This window comes from Maniola jurtina, chromosome 7 (genome assembly GCF_905333055.1).
Source record: "Maniola jurtina chromosome 7, ilManJurt1.1, whole genome shotgun sequence".
In the NCBI taxonomy this organism is placed as follows: domain Eukaryota; kingdom Metazoa; phylum Arthropoda; class Insecta; order Lepidoptera; family Nymphalidae; genus Maniola; species Maniola jurtina.
In genome coordinates, this window is record NC_060035.1 from 12,248,650 (window position 1) to 12,276,443 (window position 27,794).

General features: G+C 37.1%; 2 protein-coding genes and 1 non-coding gene across 4 annotated transcripts; 1 reads left to right on the top strand and 2 right to left on the bottom strand.

Moving 5' to 3' along the window:
• Positions 1 to 383: 383 nt before the first annotated feature.
• On the bottom strand, positions 384 to 545 carry LOC123867281. Its single transcript, XR_006796373.1, has one exon. It is a non-coding gene; the product is annotated as a U1 spliceosomal RNA (small nuclear RNA).
• A 3,218-nt stretch (positions 546 to 3,763) lies between these two features.
• LOC123866639 (cadherin-23) lies at positions 3,764 to 27,724 on the top strand. 2 transcript variants are annotated; one of them, XM_045908303.1, is made up of 24 exons: positions 3,764 to 3,915; positions 10,814 to 11,024; positions 11,926 to 12,069; positions 15,583 to 15,731; positions 16,412 to 16,540; positions 17,016 to 17,234; positions 17,483 to 17,695; positions 17,798 to 18,622; positions 18,708 to 18,903; positions 19,000 to 19,303; positions 19,395 to 20,277; positions 20,356 to 20,541; positions 20,652 to 20,826; positions 20,938 to 21,057; positions 21,140 to 21,360; positions 21,834 to 21,960; positions 22,586 to 22,761; positions 23,289 to 23,409; positions 23,651 to 23,817; positions 24,235 to 24,545; positions 24,684 to 24,744; positions 25,112 to 25,272; positions 25,579 to 25,829; positions 26,197 to 27,724. In XM_045908303.1, exons 2-24 carry the CDS (start codon positions 10,814 to 10,816, stop codon positions 26,301 to 26,303), a joined length of 5,457 nt encoding a protein of 1,818 aa, XP_045764259.1. In that variant the 5' UTR covers positions 3,764 to 3,915; the 3' UTR covers positions 26,304 to 27,724. The 2 variants fall into 2 exon arrangements, with proteins under 2 accessions (XP_045764259.1, XP_045764258.1); XM_045908302.1 differs by having other exon boundaries at positions 3,764 to 3,912; positions 10,812 to 11,024; positions 16,412 to 16,542; positions 17,015 to 17,234.
• LOC123866646 (E3 SUMO-protein ligase ZBED1-like) lies at positions 12,529 to 15,477 on the bottom strand. The gene is made up of 3 exons (XM_045908323.1): positions 14,847 to 15,477; positions 14,306 to 14,508; positions 12,529 to 14,178 (listed from the first exon to the last, which is right to left on the bottom strand). The coding sequence occupies exons 1-3, from the start codon at positions 15,038 to 15,040 to the stop codon at positions 12,641 to 12,643; spliced, it is 1,935 nt and encodes a 644-aa protein (XP_045764279.1). The 5' UTR covers positions 15,041 to 15,477; the 3' UTR covers positions 12,529 to 12,640.
• Positions 27,725 to 27,794: the final 70 nt, after the last annotated feature.

Here is a 27,794-nt window from a genome sequence, read left to right on the forward strand (position 1 = left end):
CAGACATACGAACGGGGACAGTGGAAGATTAGTAATAGGAGCCTGTTGGCACCCTGCGGGCACGGAACCCTAGGAAACTTATTTTCTATGGAGTGTAATGATACAGTACGTACGAAGCGATTTGCTTCCTCTTTTCTAATCCGAACCGCCAGGATATGGAACACCCTCCCGGCATCAGTTTTCCCTTCCACCTATGGTATGGGTACCTTCAAGACTGAATAGGCAACTTCTGGGCAAGCGCGCTTCATCTTAGGCTGCATCATCACTTGCAGTTGCTAGCAGGTATGGTTGCAGCCAAGCGCTAGAATATATAATTAAAAAAAAACTCTCCACTTAGGGATATCAGCTAAGCATCCAACAATTGAATGTATGAGAGATTTATTGGGGGACGGCGCGTACGCAGTCCCCACTACCAAAAATTACGCGTCCGAGTTATCCACATTAGGGATAATCGCAGAGGTCAACCCAACCGCAGTGCAATGGAAGGGCCTCGCTCTGGGGGAACCGCCTTCTTGATCACGGTGTCCCCTACGCCAGGTAAGTATGCTTAATTAGCCGAAGCCTGGGGTCGTCATTACCTGCGCGAGAATCTACAGAGCGCGATATGTAATATACGCCACGTATGAGGAGCGATGTCTGGCGGCGGAATATAACATTAACTACTAATAGGTGTGCTCGATTGTATGAACCCGGAGGACACAAGTACATAGAAGTTTTCTGAAGCTACGTTAGATGGTAGTGTATCCTTACAAAATATATTGTCAAAATTATGTTACAAAAAACCACATTTTGTTTTTTTTTTGTATTTGTTGTTATAACGGAGAAAAATATATAAAGGAGAAAGTTTGTATGTGTGTGTGTGTGTGTATGTTTGTTACTCCTTCACTCAAAATCTACTGGACGGATTGGGCTGTTTAGAATGGAGATAGATTATACCCTGGATTAGCACATAGGCTACTTTTTATCCCGGAAAATCAAAGAGTTCCCAAGGGAATTTTAAAAACCTACATCCACGCGAACGAAATCGCGGGTATCAGCTAGTATACATAATATTCTGTGAAAATTTCAACTCGCTATTCACGAGATGCATCCCGCTGACAAACAGCAGAGGCTTAGTAATAGCCGTGATAATATGGTCTCGTTGGCACTGTTCCTGAAAAAATCCTGAAAAGATCCAATACAATCGTCATCATCATCATCACGAACAGCTCATCGCCCCGACACGTCGGCTCACTACTGAGATCGGGTCTCCTCTCAGAATGAGAAGGGTTGTGATAGACGTCTGGCTTCTAGTATAGGAGATCAGCGTTCAAGCCCGGGTCTCTAACTTCTCAGAATTAAGTACTTATGTGCGTTTTATTTAAGCTTACTATCACTTGCTTTAAACGGTGAAGGAAAAATTAATACGCGGTGGCTGTATGGCGCCATTTTCAAATGTGAATTAAAAAAAATAGTTTCATTTTTTGGCTGGGCAGACATTATTTTTTTTTTAATTACGACTTGTTATTTATTTAGATTAAGTAGGTAGGTACTTTAGTTAAAGTACTTGAGAGGTACTGCATAAGCTTTTTTGTACTGTATAACTGTTTAAAAATAATAATAACAAAATACCTAATCGAGCGAGCAGCCACAGGAGCGTTGAATTCTAAAGGACTGATAGATACTTCAAAGAAAACTTTTTGGGCGGGGCATTCTTATTCAATTATTTGGCAGGGTTTTACTAGAAAACAAAACTGATCGTCAATGCATTCAAAGACAAATGTAAATTAAAAATTTATAACACCCCCGACAAGTGAAGGTTACAGTAACTAGAAAAGAGCTGATAACTTTCAAACGGCTGAACCGATTTTCTTGGATTTAAGCTAAGAACGCTCTCGATCAAGCCACCTTTCAAACAAAAAAAAAACTAAATTAAAGTCGGTTCATTAGTTTAGGCGCTACGGTGCCACAGACAGATACACAGATACACACGTCAAACTTATAACACCCCTCTTTTTGGGTCGGGGGTTAAAAATATAGTTAAGTATAAAAGTTAAGTAACTTAGTAACTAACTAACTTAACTACCTATGAATTCGAAAATTATTTGGGAACTAATTTGAAAATACTTTGTTTTAAATAGCCATCAATCATGGTTCCACCACAGTTTTAGTGACTTTACAAATAAATAGAGTAGGACACGTACCTATCTAACTACTTTTTAAAGAGCAGTCTTATTCATAAAAATTTGTAGAAGCTTTATTAGCTTGTTATAAGCAAAGTTCTCAAAAACATGATTCATAAACGTTCAATAGTGCTAAAAGTGTTCAATAACGGCTCCATAACTTATAACAGGCTGAACCCTACTATAAACCCTTATTAAAGAATAAGATGGCCGCCGTCTTGTCTTAACAGCTGATAATTTGTTTGGAAGTGAGGTTATTTTGTTTTGGTTGATTCTAGTGTCATTGCATTGTCATTATTATTTGTACCTACGTTATTTATTCTGGATTCGAGAGGCTGTGGTAATTAACTAGAGTTGCAAGTTTTAATTGCCATAAGATGCTAGGGACGGACGTCGTGAAGTAGGTACCTAAAAGTTTCTACCTGATTTCGAAGTTTCTTTTCATGTAATCATTCTTTTACATAGGTATGTGATTTCTTCTAACGTAAGAAATATGGCGGTGATGCAGCTCAGTACCTAACTACATAAACCGAGAAGGATTTGGGTAAAAAAAAGGGCTGGCTCATTTTTTGCGCAACGGATCAGCCTGGCTGTCAAGCGTGGAAATGCAGCCAGTATTCTTGGCACCATTCCACACGGGCATGATTTGTATAGTAATTAGATAAGGCTAGCTTTAAGTTTTATTGTAATATTTTCAATTAAAAAAAAAAGGATTTTATTCCATGAATGTCCAGATACTGTATCTAAATTCTAATACATACTTTTACCTAATACATCTTTTTTTTTAAATAGTATAATAAAATCTTACGCTAATTTCTAAATTCCTTCCTGTTTCCCTTTTTATAATTAAATAAATCGGAACAAACTCCGAACGATAATACCTAACTATCCTCCAGAACTCAGACAATTGACCGAAATTCGAAAACAAATGTCACACCTGCGTCACTTTTCTGTGTAGAGCCCAGTTTTTTTGTCGTTCTGATGAATTCATAGACAAAAATAATTTGTCTATGAATTCATCAGAACGACAACATAACAAAGCGAAACTAGCCTATAGCGAGAATTTAGTTGTGAGAGGTTTATTGAACCTTTATGAATAAAGAAAGTTATGAAACGTTTAATAGGCCTAATGAGCATTTTAGCTAATGAACGTTTTAAACCTATATTAAGGGATTTTTATGAATAAGACTGTTAGTATTTTAACAAATAACTGAACATAATAACAATAAACAAAAAATGTCACAACAAAAAAATAATACATTTCATTAAAATTAAAATATGTATAAAAGTAGTATATTATTTTCCCATGACCTTAAAATAATGCAACTATTTCATACGCCATTATAAACGTGACCCAAGTATATCCGTCCCACTCTTACATACCTGACCTTATATAATCTATCTCAGATCACGCATCTCAAGAAAATCCCCGTTACTTTTTCCCTTGCAAAAAAGGCTTTATCTGCAGTGCCTTGAAAACGTAACAACAAAATATAGCCGTCTCGGTCTAGCTTATGAAACTTATGTAGGTTAAATGAAAAGGCATATTATAGAATGGCGCTTGAAAGACCGGTACTGCAACTTTTGACAGTAGGTTTTAAACTTAGCACGTGAACACTCCAAAGTCCGTAACATTAAAGATGGATTTTAAATTAATATAAAATTAATTCGCGCGTAAAAATGTGTGTAGCGTGATGTGATAACTGTGATAGTGTGTGTTTGTGTGTGTTGTTAGGATTTTTTTGGAAAAAAGGTTCGTATTTTGGGTAACTGTAAATGACAGTTAGGTAAAGGTGTGTTTACACGGAACTTTCTTTGCGTAACGTTTTGGTTAGTCATCAAGGTCATTTTGTAATATGTGCTAGAATTTTTGCTAAGGTAGGTAGGTTACGCGACATACTCGCACCTACCTAATCATCATTTTAATATTTTTGTTGTTAGTATAAATTCCTTATCATGTTTTTGTTGCAAACTAATAAAATATAATAATGAAGATCGCCTTGGGGGTTGTGTAAAACGCATTTATCGCAATCATTATGGATTAAGTAGGCGTGGGTTTAATTAACTGCCATTTTTCTTATCCATACTAATATTGTAAATGCAAATTGTGTCTGTCTGTCTGTCTGCTACCTTTTTACGGCCCAACAGTTTAACAGTACTATTTCAGACAATAAGTATATGTCCATATTAACTCTGTCCTATATTTATGTTGAACTACAAATCCCGTAGGATTTTTTTTCATTTATTAGACTAGCGCTTGGCTGCAATAAGATCTGGCAAGCGTACTTAGATGCATCCTAATATGGAGCGCGCTTGCCTAGAAAATGTCTATCTATTCAATCTTGGTTTGCAGATATATCCCGGAAAATCTGAGAGATTTACAATCAAAAATACTAGATCTCTAAGATTTCCCGGGATAAAAGTAGCCTTTGTCTACTGTTCGTCCCCTTGAAGCTGTATACTTACCACCTAGATACCTGCCTATCTTTCCTCAAAATCGGTTAAACAGATGGGTCTTGCTATGTGTACAAGTACCAGTCAGACAGACAGATTATACACTCTTACGTTTGTAATATTAGTATGGATAGGTTTAGGTTTGGACAAAATTTTCCACATTTATATAAATTTTTACTTTCAAATCATAAATTCGAGTAGTAACTAATTAAAATGTTTATACAATAAAAGAAGAAGGTTTATTACTCTATTCATATTCACAAATCGCACTTTCACTCAAAAATAAGCTAATCTGTAAATATATTATAATAATTAATTATCGTTAGTGTGTTCGTTCCTTAGAATAACCACCCGTTATATTTTATACGTTTACGTTCATCCTACATGGTTTATTTGTACAGTTGTTGTTGGCTCTTGCGCGAAGGTTTCTATCATAATATCATCAACCATCAACGTTCGATTCAGGACCAAACCGAGAGTTCGCTCACTCTAGTTCACTCTGGTTATAGCAAGTGATGATATGAAACAATCACACTAATCACACTTCACACTAAATAAAGGCGAAAGTTTGTGTGCATGTAGGTAGGTATGTGTGTGTGTATGTTTGTTACTCCTTCACGCAAAAACTGCTGGACGGATTTGCCTGTTTAGAATGGAGATAGATAATACCCTGGATTAGCATATAGGCTACTATTTATCACGGAAAATCATAGAGTTCCCACGGGATTTAAAAAAAATTTACATCCACGCGAACGAAGTCGCGGGCATCAGCTAGTTAGTGACATAGGTACATAGGCAATACGTAAATAGGGTGCCTACTTATCTAGTTCTCAAAATCTGTGACTCATCGAATCCCGTTTTATCTTCCAGTTATCTGAAAAGGCTATTGTTTTGAGACTTTCCTTACAATACGTAACTTCAAATCGCCATGCGTAATCTGCCTTGAGACTAGGGTCACCATAAACTCAACAATGTCAGGACCTAATCGAACCTACTAGACATCTGGGTGTCCTAATTTTTACCCTCTCTATAACATGATTCCGAAAGAATTTTGATTTGCCATTACATAGGTATAGTTACTGGCAATGAAATAGTTTTATCTGATATACGATGCGAGTGTGAGCTCGCGCAGATATTGTGCTTGTGTACTGTGTATGGATGTAGCACTCATACTAATGCAGATGGCGAACGCGGCGCGTGCGTCCCTCTTCCCCATACGTTCCCCCCTTTGACGCCTAAAAATGCTATTAAGTTCAGGAACGACTATTTTTTTGGCGCGGACTACACCTAACTTACTTTGAACAATAGTAATAATTTTATTGTAAAACAACATTTTGATAAGCCAAGGTTCATCACCTCTTACCTATACCTACTAACTCTAACTCTGATTTGTCACTCAATTTTAAAAATAAACCTTAACTTTCTGATTGAGGAATTTCATATTACGAAGATACATGAAAGTAAGTAGTGTAATAACTATTTTATTATTCATTCATTCAATAACTCTAAATTTAAATTAGTTGCTGTTGTAATGCATGGTAATTTTTAATTTAAATTTTATACGTCATATTAAAACTGATTGTTAAAAAATTAAAAAATGTGTGATTACACTTAAACTAAATAATAGTTAACATAGACAAATATCTCTATGAAGTATATCACTTAACTATTCTAAATTAAATAAATATGACATATTCTACTGTTGTCTGAGTTTCAATTGTTTTCATATTCAGTATTGAGCTCATGAAGACCTCTAAAAGCAGAGTAGATTATTTATTTTTTATTGCCGGTTCAAGTTTTAATCGTAACGCAACTTTAACCGCCTGATACGCAACATATTAACTGACTGTTAAGTTTAACTGAAATAGGGACTCTAGATCCTCAGGGCTCAGAAACATGGTAACCCTACGCTACCATAGAACGGCGTGAAGCATCCAATTATCACATTTCCCACGGCCCCATTGTCTGCAGTTCACTGACTTCAACACTTCTATCAATGGATTCAATGGAGGCTTTGTATGTCTTAGACCGAGTAAGAACCTACGACATCCACAAAATCTTGCAACTGGTTTTGCAAGAACATTTTGGAGGGTGATTTGTCAATGTTTATAATCTACTAGAGACTTCGTCCGCGTGGATTTAGGATTTTCGAAATCCCGTGGGAACTCTTTGATTTTCCGGGATAAAAAGTTGCCTATGTCAATTACTAGGGAGACGCAAGCTACCCTGGTGCCTTTCACACAAATCGGTTAAGCGGATAGGTTTTTAGGTATCCCGTGGGAACTCTTTGATTTTCCGGGATAAAAAGAAGCCTATGTCCGCCCCCAGGATATAAGCTAACCCTGTACCAAATTTTATCAGAATCGGTTTAACTGTTGGGCCATGAAAAGGAAGCAGACAGACAGACAGACACACACACTTTCCCATTTATAATAATAACTAGCTGTGCCCGCGACTTCGTTCGCGTGGAATAGTGACTTTTCGCGCTTTATATAGCCACGGACGCTCAGGCGCGAGGCGCCGTGATTCTTTAATTTGACATAACTTTTTTATTTATGGTTCGATTGACATGAAATAAACACTAAATCCTAAGTGAAGCTTACTACAATATATTAGTGAAAACCGTATCTAAATCGAATAAGCCGTTTCTGAGATTAGCGTGCACAAACACACAGACAAACAGACAAAAAAAAAATTAATTACAATTTCGGGTTCGGCATCGATATAATAACAACCCCTGCTACTTTTTTTTATATATTTCCATTGTACAGACACCACTTTTCTACAATTTTATTATATGTATAATAATTAATTATGGATTTTTACACTGTACACTGATTGCTCAGTCAGAAAGTTTTTTTTATATGTAGGTACCTATCTGATCATATCATGAGTAAAGACATCATGAATCGGGATCTTGGATTTTCGTAAAGAATCGATAAGCACGTTTTGCCTTATCGCACGTGACTACACTGAGAAATATTTACTAACAGAAGCTTGGTTTATATTGAGATATAGTGAACTGTATTGAATATTCAGCAGTAAATTATTTAAATTTAACCTACTGCCCCACTGAATAAACTAACTAACCGTGTAGGTTATATAGTACCTATAACCGGCCCTAAAAATGCGACCAAAGTTGGCAAATTAGCAAAGCACATTACTATGTTGCTCAATGAAAGATTAATGAAACAAGTTGTGGTCATACCAACAACAATTGCTGTTGCGTAACACAGCAGCGTGGTAAATTTTTAACCATATCTATTATGTTGGTCTTCTTGACTGTTGAAGCAAAGGAGGTCATGACTTAAATAGACTTTAATAGGTTATAGTATAAAATGAAAGAAAAGAAAACCGTCCGCACAAAAAACCCTCTAAAAAGTAAAACAAAGTAATAAACAAATAATATTAGCCTTAGTAGGTACTTACATATTACCTAGTAGGTAATAGGTATTTAGATCCAAACATCGTCGATTCGGGCACATTCGGGGGACCCCTAAAGTTATTCATCTTTCTAGCGGTCCCCCGACTCAAAAACGTTGGGATCAAAATATTACCTACTCTTTTTAAAGCCAATAGGGGCATATTATTTTTATTTAGAGTATTTTTTGTGTTTTAAAATTTACATTCATTATTAAAATTTAAGGCTTTTTATTGGCCTAGCCTGGGTAATTTATTTTAATTTGGTTCGGGCGGGCCCCCGATCCAAAAAGAGGGGTGTTATAAGTTTGACGTGTGTATCTATGTATCTGTCTGTGGCATCGTAGCTCCTAAACTAATGAACCAATTTGTTTGACGTGTGTATCTGTCTGTGGCATCGTAGCTCTTAAACTAATTTTAATTTAGTTTTTTTGTTTGAAAGGTGGCTTGATCGAGAGTGTTCTTAGCTATAATCCAAGAAAATCGGTTCAGCCGTTTGAAAGTTATCAGCTCTTTTCTAGTTACTGTAACCTTCACTTGTCGGGGGTGTTATGAATTTTTAATTTACACTTGTAAGCCATGGTATTGTCAACTTTGCACACCTTTGTGCAATTCACAACATTCACGAGGCTTCTTTACATCCTGAGCAACAAAACAAAATCCAAGTAAGCTGCGTTCATATGTCTTCGTCAAACCTTGATCTTGGACTTTGAATGTTTGTCAGGGACCAATTTTATTTATTAATTTGAGCACCCAACCTGAGAGTTGATAGAACGACCTCAAGTTAATCGAAATCATACCCATGACACTATGAACATCCGAACAATGCAAGGAAGAGTGGCGTTATTATCTAAGCAGCATGTTTTATCTCACGGCACCTACGGGTATGTGAGTAGCATGTGACCTGGTTGTCGCTCGCAACTCGATAGCCGCAGATCAGGTTTTACGCGGTTTTTATTTACTTCCCGATGCTCGTATTTGTGCATGCTTACCGTATCTATACTTAATAAATAAAATTGGAGTGTCTGTCTGTAATTTCGAAATAACTACCGCATATTAAGGTCATATGGTTATTTGAACGATACTATAACTGAATCACACGTTTTTAAATTTTTTGTCTGTCTGTCTGTCTGTCTGTTTGAAAAGGCTAATCTTGGGAACGGCTGAACCGATTTTGACGGGATTTTCACAGACAAGTAGAGAATTGACCAGGGAGTAACATAGGCTACTTTTAACCGACTTTCAAAAAGGAAGTTGTGTTTTTCTACCTATGTACACCGAAATCTCCGAGATTTCTGAACCGATTTGCGTCATTTCTTTTTTAATCGATAGAGGAACATTGCGACATTGTTTCATAAAAAATTTGGAGTCCAACTCTTCAATCCTGATGCTGCAGGGGATCTGACCAATCCACGCGGGCGAAGCTGCGGGCATCAGCTAGTGAGTAGATATAATGCTTACCTCGCGATCGAGACCTACAATAGCACACCTATAGTACGCGACAGTATAGAGATGACTGTGGGGGTATGAGGCTTGGGAACGTCCGGCACACCCGCACGTCACCTGCGCTTTCCCGCAACGGGTTGGCGCGGGGGCTGTGCGGGTGTGCGGGACGTGTCCCCCCAATTGCCATCTCGACCTGTCCTATAGGTAATTATGCATTTAACTAAGAAGCACCCGCTAGGATATCGAACGCCTTTTCAGCATCAGATTTCTCCTCCAATTTTAACATGGGTATCTTCAAATCAAGAGTGAATAGGCATCTTCTAGGCAAGCGCGTGCCTCCTTAGGCTGCATCATGACTTGCCAGCTGGTCTGATTGCAGCCAAGTGCTAGTCTATAAAAAAACACCGCCATAATGAACGCGTTTTTTCTACCAATAACCTTATTCGAAGTTTAATTAATATGAAATAGGCACTGTGTTTGTAAGCTTCGAATAAGGTACAGTCAATTATTAATGTTACATCAAACATGAGGTAGGTTAGATCTGTTATTTTTTTTTGATATTTTTTATGCATACTTCATTTTAACCCAATCTATTCATAATACAAACTAAACTAGGTATGCTGAATGCGAGTGCTTTGCGCAATGACCCCTTGGTCTCGTTTTCAGGGCAAGTTATGTACCGTTACGGGTCTGAGGTAACAATAAGTAATAGAATAGTGTTATAGAATCAATTTCCACAGTTCTACTCAGGCGTACAGGGTTTTTGTAGGCACGAACGTTGACTCAAGAGTTTTGTTTCTTTTGGTAGGTACCTATGTCGTTAGTCTTCATTGTTTTACTTAGGTACCTATATCTGCTACCAAAAACTATCTGCTATAATTTACTAATTCGTATACAAGTTAGCCCTTGCCTGGTGGTAAGTAATGGTGCAGTCTAAGGTGGTAGCGGGCTAACTTAGAAGGGGTAGGAATGGCAGCCCATACCTACCCGTGGTCAGTTTCTAAGCGGTATCGCAACGCAACGCTAATCGCTTGGCGTGGACGGCACATCCTTGCCGGTAGACTGATAGCCACGGCCGAAGCCACCCACCAGACTAGACCAGTGACCAGAAATTATAAATTCCTAAACTTCCCCTGCCGGGATCGAACCCGGGACTTCCCACTTATAAGACCACAGCGCTCATCACTGAATCAGGGATATCGTCGAAAAGTTTTTCCTCACGATGTTTTCCTTCACCGTAGAGAAAAAAAAAGAGGTGCTTGCCTGGAATCGAACCCCAGAACACGCTGTCATCCCTGTCACACATTAAAATCATGCATTTTCCGTTACAGATGGCAGAAATAATTCTACAAAGGCGGAAAGCAGCGTCGGTTCTGGCAGACCCCAACCCACTATTAATATTGTTAATTATATGTTTCATACAATTGTGTGGGGGGCAGGTCATCAACAGGGCTCCCCACTTCATACCGCAGTCTGGGGACATGTCGCAGTTTAGTTTATCCGAGGACACGCCTGTTGGGACGCCAGTGTACCATTTGAAAGGTAAATAAGATAAAAATTAAAATCAAAGCCTTTTAATATACTTAAGTAAAAGGATCAAAGTCAAAGTCAAAATCGTTCATTGAAAGTAGGCAATATAGTACCTACTACTTTTGATGGTCAGAATTGATATATTTGTACGATATAGTGGTGATAATACTATAATAAAATATTACAATAAACCAAAGCTAGCCTTATCTAATTACTACACAAATAATGCCCGCGTATAATTACATAAACTTAAATAATTAATTACATAAACTTAAATAATTAATTACATAAATTTAAAACTAAAGCTACGAGGGCTCCAAATGCAACCAAGTCTGAGAAGAGCCCGCAATAGGTAAACTCAGTCGGGATCCAGGCCAGTAACTTTCGGTTTCGGCTAAAACTTCAGCCAGCTTTGGCCAAATGTGAAGGTTTTGCCAAAGTTAGTTTTTTTAGCCCAAAGTGGCCGAAGCCGAAACCGAAGGTTCGGTCGGACCCTTATTCATAGAGGTGGATTTGACATCAATGAAAAAGATCAGTTTTTTCCCACGCCCATGCAAAATGTGGAACTAACTTATTCCAACATCTCGTTGGTTCCCTTCGGGTACGAAACCCTAGAAAATCAGTCTAACTAAAATACAAAACAAGGCAATAGTAAAACCTAATGTTTCTTGAATAATTATATTTATTATGGCCCTACAGAAAGCTCAACTTTACAAAAGTCCCTTAAAAATTAAGATAAAAAACCTCGACTTCATTTCACAAATTGAGGATATAGTATCTCTGACTACACTTTATGTGTTACATACTTTAAAAGCTTTAGTAAAAGCTGCTTGTAAAAGTTAGCCTAACTTATTTAAATTATACTGGGGATACAATTATTTCACAACTGCTGACAAAATAATTATTTTTACAGGCATAGATCCTGAGAACGGTTTACTACGGTACTCAATATCCGGCCAATATTTCAGCGTTGATTCTTCAACCGGAGTCGTGACTCTAGCGAAATCGTTGGATAGAGAAGAAAAAGCGTCCTTGGAAGTCATTATTAGTATCACAGGTAAGAAGGCTAAAATGATGAAGATGATAAGTTTATCATTCTCATTTCATTCATTCATTGTCATCATCATAGACAGTCGTCTATGATGACCATGGATAACCTAAGTGAGAATCATAGAGTAAAACATACAGGCCTTAATTTGATAATCAATGAAAAGGCAAAAAAGCTAGGTACTAAAAGTTATTTGGGAAACCCAAAATTACTTTAAAGGTACCTACTTAGCCGTAGTTATTATCTTTCGTACAGCCGAACATCTACGCTATTCAGAAGGTGTAACAGAACGAGTAAGCATATATGCATTAGATCTATTTCGGAACTTACAAGTAGGGATTTTCCGATACCACCTAAGTATCGATACTTACTCATTTCGATAATACTCAAATCTTTTTTCGATACTATACAAATAAGTACTCCTCAAGTATCGATACTTACTGATATCGATACTTTTTGGAACTTTTATTTTATTATTTTGAGGGTGCTATCAATGAACGTTGAAGGATAATAATTTAAAGAAAATTGAGACGAAAAAAACGATTTATTTATTATAAATGTTTATTAGGCTTATTATAATTTAAACAAAAAACTCTTCAGCATTAAGATTGCCCAAAAACAGTAACTGTTCAAGGTATTTAGAAGACAATCTGTTTCTTGTTTGTGTCATTGTTGCACCGGCTTTGGAAAAAAGGCACTCGCTAGGAACTGATGTTGCAACAACAATTAAATATTGCTGTGCATACTTGTACAGACAAGGAAACACCAACTTCATGTCATCCCATTCTGCAAATGGGTTGCTTTTAAGAGAAACTACTGGATTTGATAAATAAAGAGAAACTTCATCTCCCTGATGAGATTTTTTTTTCTTCTTGTGCCCATGTGCTAACTCTTTATGATGTTTCCAAAAATCGTATTCAGGTGGTGCAGTAGATGAGACATCATCTTCTGACTCACTTGGGCTACTTAGTTGTCCGACAACCATGGTTCTAAGTTTTTGAATAGCTCTTCCGCATGCAGAGGGGTCTTGGAAATGCAGATTTTTAAACCTTGGGTCTAGAATTGTTGCAATGGCTGCATGATCGTTTAATTCAATCATCCCATACCTCCTTTTCAGCTCTCTCAATAAAACATCCTTACATTCTTTAACGATAGCGGAGTTTGGAGTGATACTATTCAGTTCTGTAGTTAAGCAATTAAGCATTGGTATAATTTTGGAGATTGTTACATACTTTTGGCCCGATGATTCTCTTGTTACATATTCAAAAGGCTTTAATACAGTTGTAAGCTCATTCAAGGTTTCCATTTCCACTGCACTTGGCAAATTTGGAGCCACTACACTCTCAATTACAATTTCTGATATTACTATTCTTAACTTTAGAAATCGCTCTAACATAAAAAAAGTTGAGTTCCACCTAGTTCTTACATCTGCAATAAGTTTTAAAACTGATCCTGCCGAAACATTATTACGCATTTGGATTTTTCGTAGCTTATCCGACTGCACAACACTATTTTTTATCCAATTAACAATTTCTCGTACTTTTATAACAGCTGATTTAACACTGGGCAACTTTAGTGCCTCTTCAACTACAAGGTTAATAGTATGGGCAAAACACGGTAAATGTTTTTTTTCGCCTAAAGACATTCGTATGGCAGCCAACATTGAACTGGCATTATCTGATACAGCAGCACGAATTTTGGTAAGTGGAATATTCCATTTTTTCAAAATATCCAGCAGGTTTTCCGATATGTATTCAGCTGTATGTCGCTCTCTTAATGCACGAGTTGCAAGATAATACATACACATTTGACCATTTTCTACAAAATGTATGGTGACGCCCATGAATCCTACTTCATTCATTGTCTCTGTCCATATGTCCAGCGTTAAACAGAAATTGTCTATCTTGGATAATTTGGACTTACAAATAGTTATACAAGCTTCGTACTTTTCGGTAGTCATTTTCTTTAAATACTTTGCGCCAGGAACTTTAAAAGTAGGCTCCAGTTCTTTTACAAGTCGTAAAAAGCCTTCACCTTCAACTATATTAAATGGACGCATATCTTGACAGATAAAAAATATCAATGCTTGAACAATTCTGTTATACTTCGTACCACCAGCTAAAAATAAAACTCAATTTTAATACATGTAATATTAAATTAAATATTTATATATTTTTCTTTAACACTAATTCTATATGTATTAATATTATTTTGCTAATATTTAATTAAATATCTATTTATTTACCTTTATTAGATGAAATTCGTTCAAACGCATTCTTTATTGAATTGCTCAGACATAGCTCCCTTGCAGTCTCCGAGTCCATACTTGTTAATGTGGTTACACTAGAGCAATCATCACGATCTTCTGAAATTTTCGATGTTGATGCTTGGGGTTGATCATCTTCCATTAAATGCCTTGAGTTGGCCAACACTATTGTATTTTTTGAACTGAAACATAATAACAAAAATTAACACTTGATAGATCGATAATCTTCAAAGTATCGATAATACCAACTCCAACACTACCGCCATTTAACAACACTATTACACTAACAAAAACAAACACATAACCTTAAATTGTTTAAATCGTATTTATACAAAGGAAATATCTCATCACCGGTCATCAATTATTATTCATATATTATTAATATATAGACAAGACAATCACAGTACCACTGCTGCAAAACTATTTTTTATACAAATAAAATAGGTAGGAGTAGGTAGGATTTTTTATTTAACATCTTAGGAAAGCAATCGCAAAAAAAAAGAAAAGTTTAGAATCCTACCTTTCGTTGGACTTATTATTTTCTTTTTTCTGTAATTTGCCTTTGTCCACAGAAATTCCATGAGTTTTAGAATGCTTGAATAAATTCGACGTATTCCCACAATACTTCACAGACTTAAAACACTGTTTACATTTTGCAATTGTTTCGTTTGTTTTGGTAAAATGTGTCCATATTATAGATTTTGGTGGTGCCATGATAACATTGGAATAAACCGATGAATTTGATGATTACAATTAATAAAATTACTTGTAAACAATCACTTAACACTTTCACAATGGCGGAATGGCGAGATGATTTGCGAGCGGGTGCGGGTGTTTTCTTCTCTCGCTTTCGGCTCGGGCGGGCTCGGCTGAAGTCGGACGAATTCGGCTAGCCCAGCGCGAGACAACGCGTCACTCACGCCGCCACGCGACGAATACCGGTAACTCGGTAACCTGATTAGCTGACTGTTTTTGCCTCGTTTTTGCTCTCTTAGTTCTGTATGATGCGTTTGCTGATTCGATTCGATACCAAGTATTTTTGTTTCGATACCGATTATGTATCGCAAAATTGATTCGATACAATAAATACTTGGTATCGAATCAAAAGTATCGAGTACCTACTAGTATTTATTAGTATCGGAATATCCCTACTTACAAGTTAACCTATTAAGTGTCTAATTAATAAAACGTGATAAAAATCCAAGTCACACGTATGCTAAATAAAGTTATTGCAGTGGATAAAAAATATTTTTCAGATGAGGGTATAGCGGAGGCAGAACCTAATACAGTATCTCTTCGACGAGTCATCCCAGTTCGAGATGTGAACGATAACCCGCCTGTGTTCCACAATCGGCCTTACATTGTCAATATCAGTGAGGCTTTGCCTGTTGGCAGTGAGATAGAGGTATGTATTACAAAATATACCAATACCAAAATCATAGACCAATTTAGTAAACAAAAAAAATTTGAGAATAGGTTTCAATCACAAAATTTCTTAGTTCTTGAAGACTAGTCTTCGAGCAATGCGTGTTGCCAATGATGAGATATGGATCCGAAATATTGTCGCTAACTATGGGTGTCATAAGAAAACTCGGAGTCACTCAGTGGTTAAGAGGGCTCTCTCCGTCACTCGTTTCATACATGTATCGGTTACATATCATGGACTTTGGTTGCTTAATATTCAAATGAAATTGGAACTACGATTGTATGAAACGAGTGACAGAGAGAGCCCTGTTAATAATGGCTGTAAGCGGCTCACTGAGCCAGTAGGCTTGGAGTTTCTCTACATGATCAAATCAGAAATGAGGAGATCAATAGGAGAATTAAAGTAACCAGCATACATAGCTAAACAGATTGCGATTTGGGAAGATGAAGTAGCAATGGACAGGGCACATAGTTAGTTCTGACCAAAAATTTGTTATTTGGTTAGAATTAAAAAACTCTTTGTATTTAACACTGCAATGTCTGATGATGATTAGATGAGCAGTCAAGCATAAATTTGGTAACAATAAAGTATGACTAACCAACAAATTCGTAGCAAAGAACAACAATAGCAATTTTAACAACAAAGTATTGCTTTTGCAGGTTTCCCCGCGTATCGTAGTAACTGACAGAGACGAAGGCGACAATGCGAGGATCCAAGTCAAATGTTCCACTAAAGAAAGGGGCAGCGACTTTGAGGCCTGTTCTACTTTTAAAATTGTTACTGAAATGGTAAGTTACATTTAGCATGACTGAAAGCCAGGTGTATCTTAATGTGGCCTAACGAATCCAAATATCTTTAGAATATCTTGATCAATTTTACATAGAACGATACAAATGCATCATCAATATTTAGGTATTTCAAAAGATAAATTGAATTTGTATCGGAATTTGAAATTCGAGTCGTAAATTTCAATATTTTTCGGTAACGATCTTCATTAATGTATAGGAATTGTAAATTAAATAGGCCATAATTTTGTTATATTTTGTATTCTATCAATATTCATTGAGCTTGGTGATTCAATATCCCGCGTTTTTAATTGGGACGTTATAAGTTTTTTGCTCTTGTATTTCCGCCCAACCAAAAAGTAATCTGAGTTGATACATTTCATTCACAACGCACATTTTCAATCTTTTTCAATGAAGAATGTATAGTATTTTTGCACGATAATAATTACTTCATACTGTTTAACTTTCCTTTTTCAAGGAAACACCAAACCAATACCAAGTGCGGATTTTTCTATCGAAACCACTAGACTTCGAGAGTCGTTCTGCATACGTGATATCACTAGAAGCCTCAGATGCATCCGCAAAACCTCTGCGAGCAGTCGCCAGTGTGGCAGCGGCCATACAAGACGTTCAAGACCAGCCGCCGGCCTTTGTGAACGCACCTTATTCTGCTACTGTACCTGAAAATACTCCACCAGTAAGTAGTAGTGATTAAGACGTAGCCTTCTTTTCAGGTCGAGAGTTTAACCTCCTATCCCTTCCGACCTTTTCGGAGTTATGTGCGTTCGCTTACTTCAACAGTAAAGGAAAACATTGTGAGAAAATCTGCATGCCTGGGAGTTCTCCATAATATTCCCAAAAATTTGTGAAGTCTGCCAATAGACCCAGACAATATACCCAAAAGACCTAGCATAATCAAGTAACTTAAGATGCTTTTCTTTGTAGAACACAAGTGTAATGGAAATAATAGCTAAAGATGGCGATACAGCGAACCCGCGGCCAGTATTATTGACTCTCGAGGGAGATGTCCAGAAGTACTTTCAACTACTGCCAGAGAGACCAACGGGTCGCGCGACGCTGGTCACCACTGATGTTCCTATTGATAGAGAAAGTGATGTCGTTGTGCAAAACGGAGGAGTTTATAATTTCTTTGTTAAGGTAAATATGGTTATTCAATAATTTACATTCATGATTCTTGCCACATTTTTATAATTCGAAAAGTATGAATCATAAATTGATGAACCTTATTATTTTTCTCAGGCTACAGAATTAATAAACAACGAGGTGCCATCAGATTTTACAGTAATCCCTGTAACAATAATCGTGACCGACGTAGACGATCACATACCACAATTTAATCGAGACCTTTTCGACATATCCATACCTGAAAACATCGAAAATGGTAGTCCTATTCCAGGCTTATCTATCTACGTCGATGATAATGACTTAGGACAAAACAGCAAATACGATTTAAAACTACGCGATATTTATAACTCAGAAGGTGTTTTTTCAATTAGTACTGACCACGGCGAAGGAAGGACACCAATCAGTATAAAAGTAAAAGATTCCTCCAGATTAGATTACGATGTTGATGATGAAGAAAAAAGGCTATTTAGTTTTGATATTGTCGCTTCTGTGAACGATGAAGAACTTTCCTCTGCGAGAATTAACATAAAACTATTAGACATAAATGACAATGCACCAGTATTTGATGAACCACATTATAAATTCAACGTGCTGGAAAATGCGCTGGTTGGATATAAAATTGGTGACGTTCAGGCAACTGATAAAGACTACGGGATATTTGGTGAAATTGAATATTCACTAACAGGTTTTGGATCAAATTTGTTTAGTACTAATAAAAATACAGGAGGTTTGTATGTTGCGAATACACTGGACTATGAAACTCAAAGAAGTTACAGTCTAACTTTAGTTGCCAAAGATGGTGGCGGTAAAGGAACTACTACAAGTATATTCGTTGAAGTTTTAGATGCTAATGATAATGCACCAATTTTTGAAGCCTCAGAATATAGTCGTACTATAAGAGATGGCGCTACCAGTTTCGAACCACAGCTTGTTGTACGGGTAAGGAATTTTAAATTTAAGTTAAGAAATTAAATTTTAAAGCAAATAACTTTGCTTTTTATAACTTTTACGACTTGACTTGTAGGCAACTGATGCAGATGGGCCAACTCAAGGAGGTGGTCGTGTTCGTTACTCGCTCGAATCAGATAATAGTATTGCACATAAGGGACAAGTCTTTGCTATTGACGAAGATACGGGAGAAATATCTATCGTTAACAAAGTTGAAACTATGGACACACCTAGGGGACAGTACGAATTAGTTGTAAGAGCAACAGATTACGGCAAGTTTTTAATTATTTAACTATTTTTGTCAAGTTATTTTATTTTCAATAGTAAAATAGAAAGTTACTTACAAATTTTTCATGATGAAACTGCAGGAAAACCACCTTTATTCAATGAAACAAAAGTCTACATACGAGTTGGTGTACCTGGTAACCAGCGACCAACATTCAAGGGCAACTATCACCATTACACGTACACAGTTAATCAAAGAAACGCCGATAGCAACGAAGACTTTACATTTGATCTCAACCCAATGAATTATAAAGCCACAATAAGAGAAGATGCAAAACCAGGACAAAATGTTACAAATGTTATTGCAAATGACCCAGATGGATTAGACGATTTGTTATCCTATCACATAGTATCTGGATCAAAGGATAATTTCGTAATTAATGAAAAGTAAGTACTGAAATATAAAGTAGTTATTCTGAGTATATAAAAATCATTTAGAAATGTAATATGGTTTAAAAACATTATTTATTTATTTTAGAACCGGTCTAATAACAGTTTCCAACGATGCAAACCTTGACCGAGATGTTAACCCTGAACGTTATGAAATCATTGTTTCCGCTGTAGATAGTGGAATTCCGATTCCTGAAACTGCAACCACTACAGTATTTGTCACAATTCAAGACGTCAATGATAAACCACCTAAATTCAATACAACTGAATCTACTACCTACATATCTGAAAGAACCAAAGTCAATAATGTTGTAACAAAACTAGTGGCACACGATTCCGATTCAAATGCAAGACTCAAATACAGTTTGATGGAACCTATTAAAGCATTTTCTAAAGCCGGTGTTCAAGTCAAACCTAATTCACCTTACGATTATAAACATATATTCAAAGTTAATGAAGACACAGGAGAAATTCTTGTGAATGGCACTTTAGATTATAGTCAAGTATCTGTAGTAATATTGTCTGTGAAAGTTACTGATATTAATGCTGAAGTAAACAAAGAAAACCAATATGCTGTAACAGAACACACAATTTATATTCAACCTTATGCTGATAAAAATCCGCAGTTTACGAATCCCGGATGGACTAATTCAAATCCAATAATTCATCACAAGGTTAAAGAAGATCAACCGATTGGAAGCACTGTGCTTATTTTAATGGCAGAAGACCCTACTTCGGGTCATATGGTATCAAATTTTAAGGTCATTAATTCTGAAACTGGACTTTTACAAGTTGATCCTTTGAGTGGCCAAGTTGTACTGACTAAACATTTAGATTATGAAGAGCTCACGAACCCTAATTTAACTTTAACTGTGCATGCTACTAGTAACGATGGAACTAAGCATAGTTCAGCTAAAGTTATAATCGAGGTTGTAAATCTTAATGACAATCCACCGATCTTCAGTAAAGAGGTAAATTAGTAATTTTAATATTTTAGTTACTTTCTGAATTGTAACTTTTAAAATAACGAAATCTTTGTTATTACACAGCTATACAAAGTGAGCGTACCTGAATCGATTAGATATCCAGAGCAAATTCTAACAGTACAAGCAAAAGATAGCGATGCAGTATTAACTGATGAGGATAAAGAAAATGGTTTTGCTGAAGTGCGATATACACTGAGAGGGGAAAATGCAGAATTACTAACAATAGATGAAGTTACTGGAGTAATCAAGGTAAGGAATAATTTAGCTTCTATTTTTAAAATGAATTTTATTCATGGTCAAGCAAAGTGGCGGTGGTTGGTTTTGTAAACAACTACAGTGATACTAATATCTATTTATAGGTGGCACCAAATAAGACTTTAGATCGTGAACGCCAATCAGTTCTTCGGCTAGAAGTAGAAGCATTTGATACACCAAAAGGAGGAGCAGACAGGCTCAAATCCGTTGCCACGGTACTTATAGACGTACTGGATGTAGATGATAACACACCGGCATTCGACAAGACTGTTTATACTGGTAAGATAACTTTGAACTCTTTAGAAAAATCCAATGATTAAAGATCGATATTGATTAGATTAATTCGTAGGTAAAGTTGTTAGGTATGTTAAAGAACTTTTGATGTTACAGCTGTAGTACCAGAAAACGTGCCAGTGGGAATAAGAGTAATTAAATTGACTGCAACAGACCCAGATGAAGGTTTAGGAGGAGAAATTAAGTACGAGTTTTTGGATGAAGGCGAAGCCAACGGTAAATCACCCCGCAATTCCTTATTTTGACCTACTTTGTATCATTTGGCTGTGGTTGTTTCTAACAACATAAATATTTTCAGGTCTATTTACAATAGATCCTGTGAGTGGAGAAGTACGGACTCAGCGAGATCTGACAGGTCGTGGTCGTACGGACCCGTATCGTTTGCTCATTGGAGCGACGGATGGTGGCGGGCATACTGGAGATGCGTCTCTGTCTCTGTATATCGGAGATGTTAGCGCTAATGATGGAGTACCGAGGTTTATTAGACCGGCGCCTGGAGAGACGCTGAGTGTTAGTGAGGTAAGCAGTAATAAGGAGAAAGTTTCTTTAAGTCCCATCTAGTATATTAAACATCAATGTGTGTGTGTGTGTGTGTGTTCCTTCATCATCTACGTATCATTCATCCCATTGAGTTGAATCTTTATTTATTTATTTTTACTAAGAAGTCTTTATTGCGCACGCACATTTCAGGAAAACAATACATAGATATTTCAGAAACTATGCAAAAAGTGCAAGGGTGGCCTTATTGCTAAAGCAATTTCTTACACGTAACCTTTGGTGAAAACATTTGGTCTAAGGATTTAAGGAATTTAATCTTTGTGCAATTGTTGTTGACACTTGCGTGGGTTCTGACTTTATTACTCTAATATTATCAACGAATAATGGCTAGCAAAACTCTGAACATGTGGTCCAATTTATTGATGTTCATAGGTTAATAAAGTATTGTTCTAAACAAACAGCATATCTGAGCCATAATTTTTCTCTAATTTTAGAATGCCACCATCGGATCTCCTGTATTCCAAGTTGTAGCGAGTGACCCGGATGATCCCACTCAACCTTCGGGTCAACTATTCTACTCTATACAGCAGAGCAATGCGGATGCCAAGATATTTGCTATAGGTAGTGCTTTGCTATATACATACCTGCCTTCCTGAATACTCTTGAAAACAGCTTTTGGCGAGAGACCGTCTAAGAAGGTGTAATTCGAGGTATCGAGTTGCCGGGGCTATCCAAATTTTTATTTGATTTTATAAATTTTAAATAGCGAGCAAATAAGCAAGTCACCTGATGTAAAATGATTATCGTGAAAATATCGTGCGAGCAGGGCCGAAGGGTATTATGATGCGACAATTTGCATGTGTGGACAAAAAAATCTGGCAAAACTAGTAGTCGAAGTGCACCAGGCATCCAGGTGGTGAAGGTAAAATTGCTTTGGATGGCGTGCAATGCGGTTATCTTGCGGTTATGGAAAATGGAGGGTGGAACGAGGTCAAGAAAAGCGCTTATATCTTTGCTGTGCTCTAGGCTTTCTAATGAGTTCATCAGTAATTTGAAGTTGTCCACAAGTTGATTTGAAAGAAAGGAACCCTCGTAGCTTTAGTTTTAAATTAACGTAATTAATTATCACATTACTTTATCATTTTACAAATCTAACAATTCTGACCATCAAAAAGAGTACAATAGTAACTACTTTGGATAAATGATTTCGAGTTTGAGTAATCAAAACATGTTTTGTTATTCACAGATCCCCACACTGGTCTAATAACAACACGTCAAACGTTGGACAGAGAGCGTAAACCATCGTACACGTTGGTGCTATTGGTCACAGACAGAGGCCAACCTCCACAGCAGAGTACGCGAATAGTCACTGTTGAAGTGGCCGATATAGATGATCATAAGCCACACTTTGGGAGAGGATTGGTTAGAATGATTTTCTATCTATTTTATAGTGCTTCCTTTGGTCTATCTGATATTATGTCTAATGTGGGTACTGATTAGTAGCTTAGATGGATATTGTCAAGTGATCTGCACAAATTCAGAGCCACTCAGCTATGAACTATGTAAAGTATTAAAAATTTAGCTGAGGGATAAAATCTATATAATAACCAAGGTCACTAATAGCGCAAATCATAAGCAAGTTGAAGTGTATCCATCCAGGCCATGATGGTAGTTAGACTTGAATAAAGTTCTTAAATCGATTGCGTATCTGGTACGATGGATCGACGATATACAGAGGTTGATGGAAAGTGAGGAGTATGGAAGGTAAGGGCTGGATGTGTTAACACTTGACTTATGTCTAACAGTGTTCCCTTATAATTAAGTTCAATACACCTGTAACATTCTCCAAATATATTTGTATGGAACTTATCTCAACATAGCGTCTTTGTTGGCATCCTAAAATCCCCATAAATATTAGGTATATTCACTAAATTCATATTGTTTCCCAGGATGATCCTCCATTACTTATAACAACAAATGAAGAAGTACCAGTGGGAACTGTCATCGGAACAATTGAAGCCATCGATGAAGACATTGGTGAAAATGCTGCGATAGATTATGTCATTACTGGTACGTAGAATTTTGTGATACTCAAAGGCATGTGGCCCAAAACAGATCTGTGTCTAGCGATTTACGTTTATCGGTTGATAGATTTTCTTTGAGTACACCATCATCATCAATGATATTGATATTAGATCGAAGGTAGCGTAGTAGACCAAAATAATTTTTTTTCGTCGAAATAATCCTCCCTTTGATTTTCTATTTTTTGGGCTATTACAGGCAATATTTACGGCATTCGTTTTATTTACAGCTGGCAATGAATTAGACCTACTTAGGCTAGAACGTACGAACGACAGCAAAGCTCTAATAATAGCTGCAATGAGAATAGACAGAGAAGTAGTGTCGAGACAACTGCTCACCGTGAAATGTTTCAAGTACGGCACTAGAGCTCGGATCCATAAGTCGTATAATCGATTGGTGAGTACCATTTACTTATCATTTTATAGTTTTAAAGGGGGATTAAGATAAATAAATAGTACACCACACCACTCTTGCTTAGTGACTGGCTTTTCCTGCATGCTTAGCAATTTGCATGTCGCATGCTGCTTGTTGTACCATATAGATTTGCCTTTTTTAGCGGATTATAGCAAATTAAGTCTTTGATTCTTTGTAGATCTCATAAACACAACAAACTAATCTAAATCTTCATGTTAAAAATTCTGTGTATATCTTGTGTAATGTATATTTTATTTAGGTATAGTATTGCTGTGTACACCTTTTAGGGGTTGTCACTTAGATTAGGATCTTTTGTTTTTATGTTTGGACCATTTTTAGTTACAACCTGTTGTGTGTACCTTTGAATAAATAAATAAATAAATAAATATTTTATTTCAGGACCCATCAGAAATACAAGTAGTTATCAAGATTCTAGATATCGACGACCACCTACCAGAATTCGACAACACAAACATGACTATAGGAGTACGCCTCAATGTCCCCGTAGACACCATCATAGCCACCATCAAAGCCATAGACAAAGACCCCGACGCACTACCGATCCAATACAGGATAGTAAATATGACTTTCGAATCGCCCATCAAGTCTAAGTCCTCGAATAACATAACCGATGTGATCGTGTTGAATAATGTTACTGGAGAAATGAAAATTATGAAGAATCTGATACATTACGCTGACGGTATATTCAGGTAAGAATGTTTAAAGAAAAGATTCCATTATTGAGAACCTCCTCATTTTTGGAATTGGTTAAAAAAGATTTATTTTCGAACGATCCGAGATGGTGAGATTAGTGCATTTGTGAGTTTTAAGGAATCTTTTTCTTTCAGAATAATTGTTCGTGCAAATAATTCTATGGACCCGGGGCGATTCAGTGATTTACTTGTAGAGGTAAGAAAGTTCTGTTTTTTCAGTGAAACTCGTTCACTACAATTTAGTGCAGTATCTTGATGGGACGCCCAAAAAATCCATCAATAACGCCAATTTTCTTCTTCTGCTTCTTTATAAAGTTATACGTCGCTCCTCAGAACTTACTCCTCTGCCCTACCGCTACACACACACACACACACACACACACACACACACACACACACACACACACACACACACACACACACACACACACACACACACACACACACACACACACACACACACGTGTGCGCATAAACACACATGGTAGTCAGACAGGCTGATGTTTCGGTCATAGTATTACGCTTTTTTAGGTTATTCCTAGCATATATTATGACTTCTTCAGGTAGTGGTGGTCCGGGAAAGAGATCTCTTAAGACTAGTAGTGCCCGGCGGCCGGTCTCGCCTCGCCGCGCTGAAGGAACGAATCTCGAATGTTCTAGAAACGAAACGATTAAGGCTGCAGCTACATGACGCTCCTCATGCTGCCTTCTATGATAATAATGGGTAAGTCACATTTTTTAAACACTATGGACCCCAAGTAAGTACTTGCTCTTAAGGATGAAGGTTATTTTTATGTGTTTGTCAAAAAAAAAAAACACTTTTTTAAATGTCATAAGGCTATAGCGACCATATAGCGACAGATCTTGACTTGCAGAGCTTTGGTTTTGGAGCATTTTCTAATGGAATATCATCTAGAATTTGTCATGAAAAATTCGTCTTGCAAAGTTTTAGGTGCACAAATGCCAAAAAATGTTGTATGACTTCCACAAAAAAGGCACCTGATTATATTATTGACTTTTGGTTTCACAGACCTTGCTTCCAATTCCGCAAAATGGACACTGGAGAAGCCCTCACACCCAAAGCAATGAAGCAAACCATACGCTCTCTAGGCACAGAGTTCCAGGAGATACTCGAGACTTATAACGTGCATAACATCACAAGTTGCGGCGCTTCCCGAACTAAGCACACATCTGCACAACATGCGTTGCTGCTGTTGGCTGCAGCATTACCTGTAGCTGCTTTTATAGCTACTCTGGTGCTCTGCTGCATGCATTCTAATGGTAAGTCCTTATTTCTCTCATAATATCTAAACTTGTGGTGTGGCGATCGCAAATGGTCGCTTGTCATATCAAGACATCGATCAACTGACCTCAATACGAACCTAAGCCAGTCACCTGCACTCACAACGCTTTCACTAGATGGCCACACTAGTAGGTTATAGCTGAAGTTCAAGTAGAATACGCAAATCTGAATCGCGCTAACGCAGTTCGGTCCCAGTTATTATTATTAACTATAATACATAACAGTTGGAATCTCGCTCTCACTCGAGCGTGTCTCAAAAACAGGCAATTGCAGGCCCAGTGAACTAGTATTAATTAGCCGAGGTCAGTTAAAACCGAACATGTTCATCGTTCACGTTTGTTCCAGCGAAACGGCGCATGCGCTCGGCGCTACTTGTGAGAGAAGCTGCGCCCGCACCCACCACCCTGTCCGCGCCCACCAGACTGTACGCTGAACCGCTCTACTCCACGTGACACCATAGACATTACCAGAGACCCTTACACGTCCACTGCTGAACATAGGTCTAAGGCTTCAGCCAAACGAGCGTAATTTTTTGAGTTGTGAGTCGCGTAATTTACGCTGCATTCAGTTTCATACAAAGATGACAAGACAAGCATGCGCAAAAGTGCAAGCGGTAGATTGAGCGAAATGGGCATTACGATGCCGGGCAAACCAGTACGTATCGCGTTGATCCTTGCTGTGGTATTTTAAAAAGCACAGCCGTACAAAGAGTCTGTTCGTATCTTCACTATATCTAAGAGGAGCGATAGAGCACAGCATGACAGCGCAGCATAGCTTAATGATGATTGGTCACTCTGAGGGACTGCGACTCGTTTGATGTCGTCAGTCCACCGTCTGCCCATACTGCGCTTTGCGGCGCGAGCTCGTCATTCCAGCGCCTTGGGGTCCTTGGGACCCCTAACCTCTATCGGTTCTTCAAACATTTAATAATACCTACTAATATGCGAGTATGAGCGTAAGATAATATTAAATGTTTGAAGCTTTTTATAAAAACCGAGAGTAAATTCTCACTACCTACTTGTTGATTTATCGCTCGACAAAGCGATCAACAGTGTATTTTTTGTTGATCGCCTGTTGCTTATACTTAAGTACATTTACTTGATTTTGTTTGATCACACATATCAGTCGTCAAAAATCGAGCAAATCTGTAGGCACCTTTACTTGGATTGTTACGAAATATGGGACGAAAGATGGTACCTAAAATAAGTTTTTGTTTAATTGGCTTTTTAACAGTTTTCTTGATGCTGATGTAATTTAACAAAATATTGAAGGTTAATACTCAAAATTATTATATTTTATTATACTTATCTTACCTAAGTTATTTATTTTACGAAACTTTAAGCTTCAACAGGTATAGGTATTCCGTCCAAACGCCATATCTAGTAGATAATACTTAATATTATAAATGCGAAAGTTCGTCTGTCTACTATTTTTCACAGTCTATCCGTGTACAAAATATATAGCTTGCATCCAGGGAGATGGACATAGACTAATATTTTTATCCTGGAAAATCAAAGCTCCCACGAAATTCTTGAAAAGATAAATCCGTAAGATGAAGTTGTGGGCATTGTTTACTTGTACAAAGATAGATAGCTAGCATCCACGAGACGGACATAGACTAATTTATATCCCGGAAAATCAAAGAGTTCCCGCGGGATATTCGGAAATCTAAATCCACGCGGATGAAGTTACGGGGATCAATTAGTAAACGCAAAACTATGCAAGTAAAAAAAAAAAAATAAAAATTATTACTTAGTTACTATTTTTTAAGATTTGACAACTAAAATTTGCTTATCAACCTGCCTCGAAATAAAATGTTCAATCTTTTATTTTATGAAAGTACTGGATTCATTAAAAAGGAAAACAAGACAAAATGGACACCTAATAAAATTGAAAATGTTAGCGGGCCGAATCCGCAGTAAGTAGGTAGGTACCTACCAGTG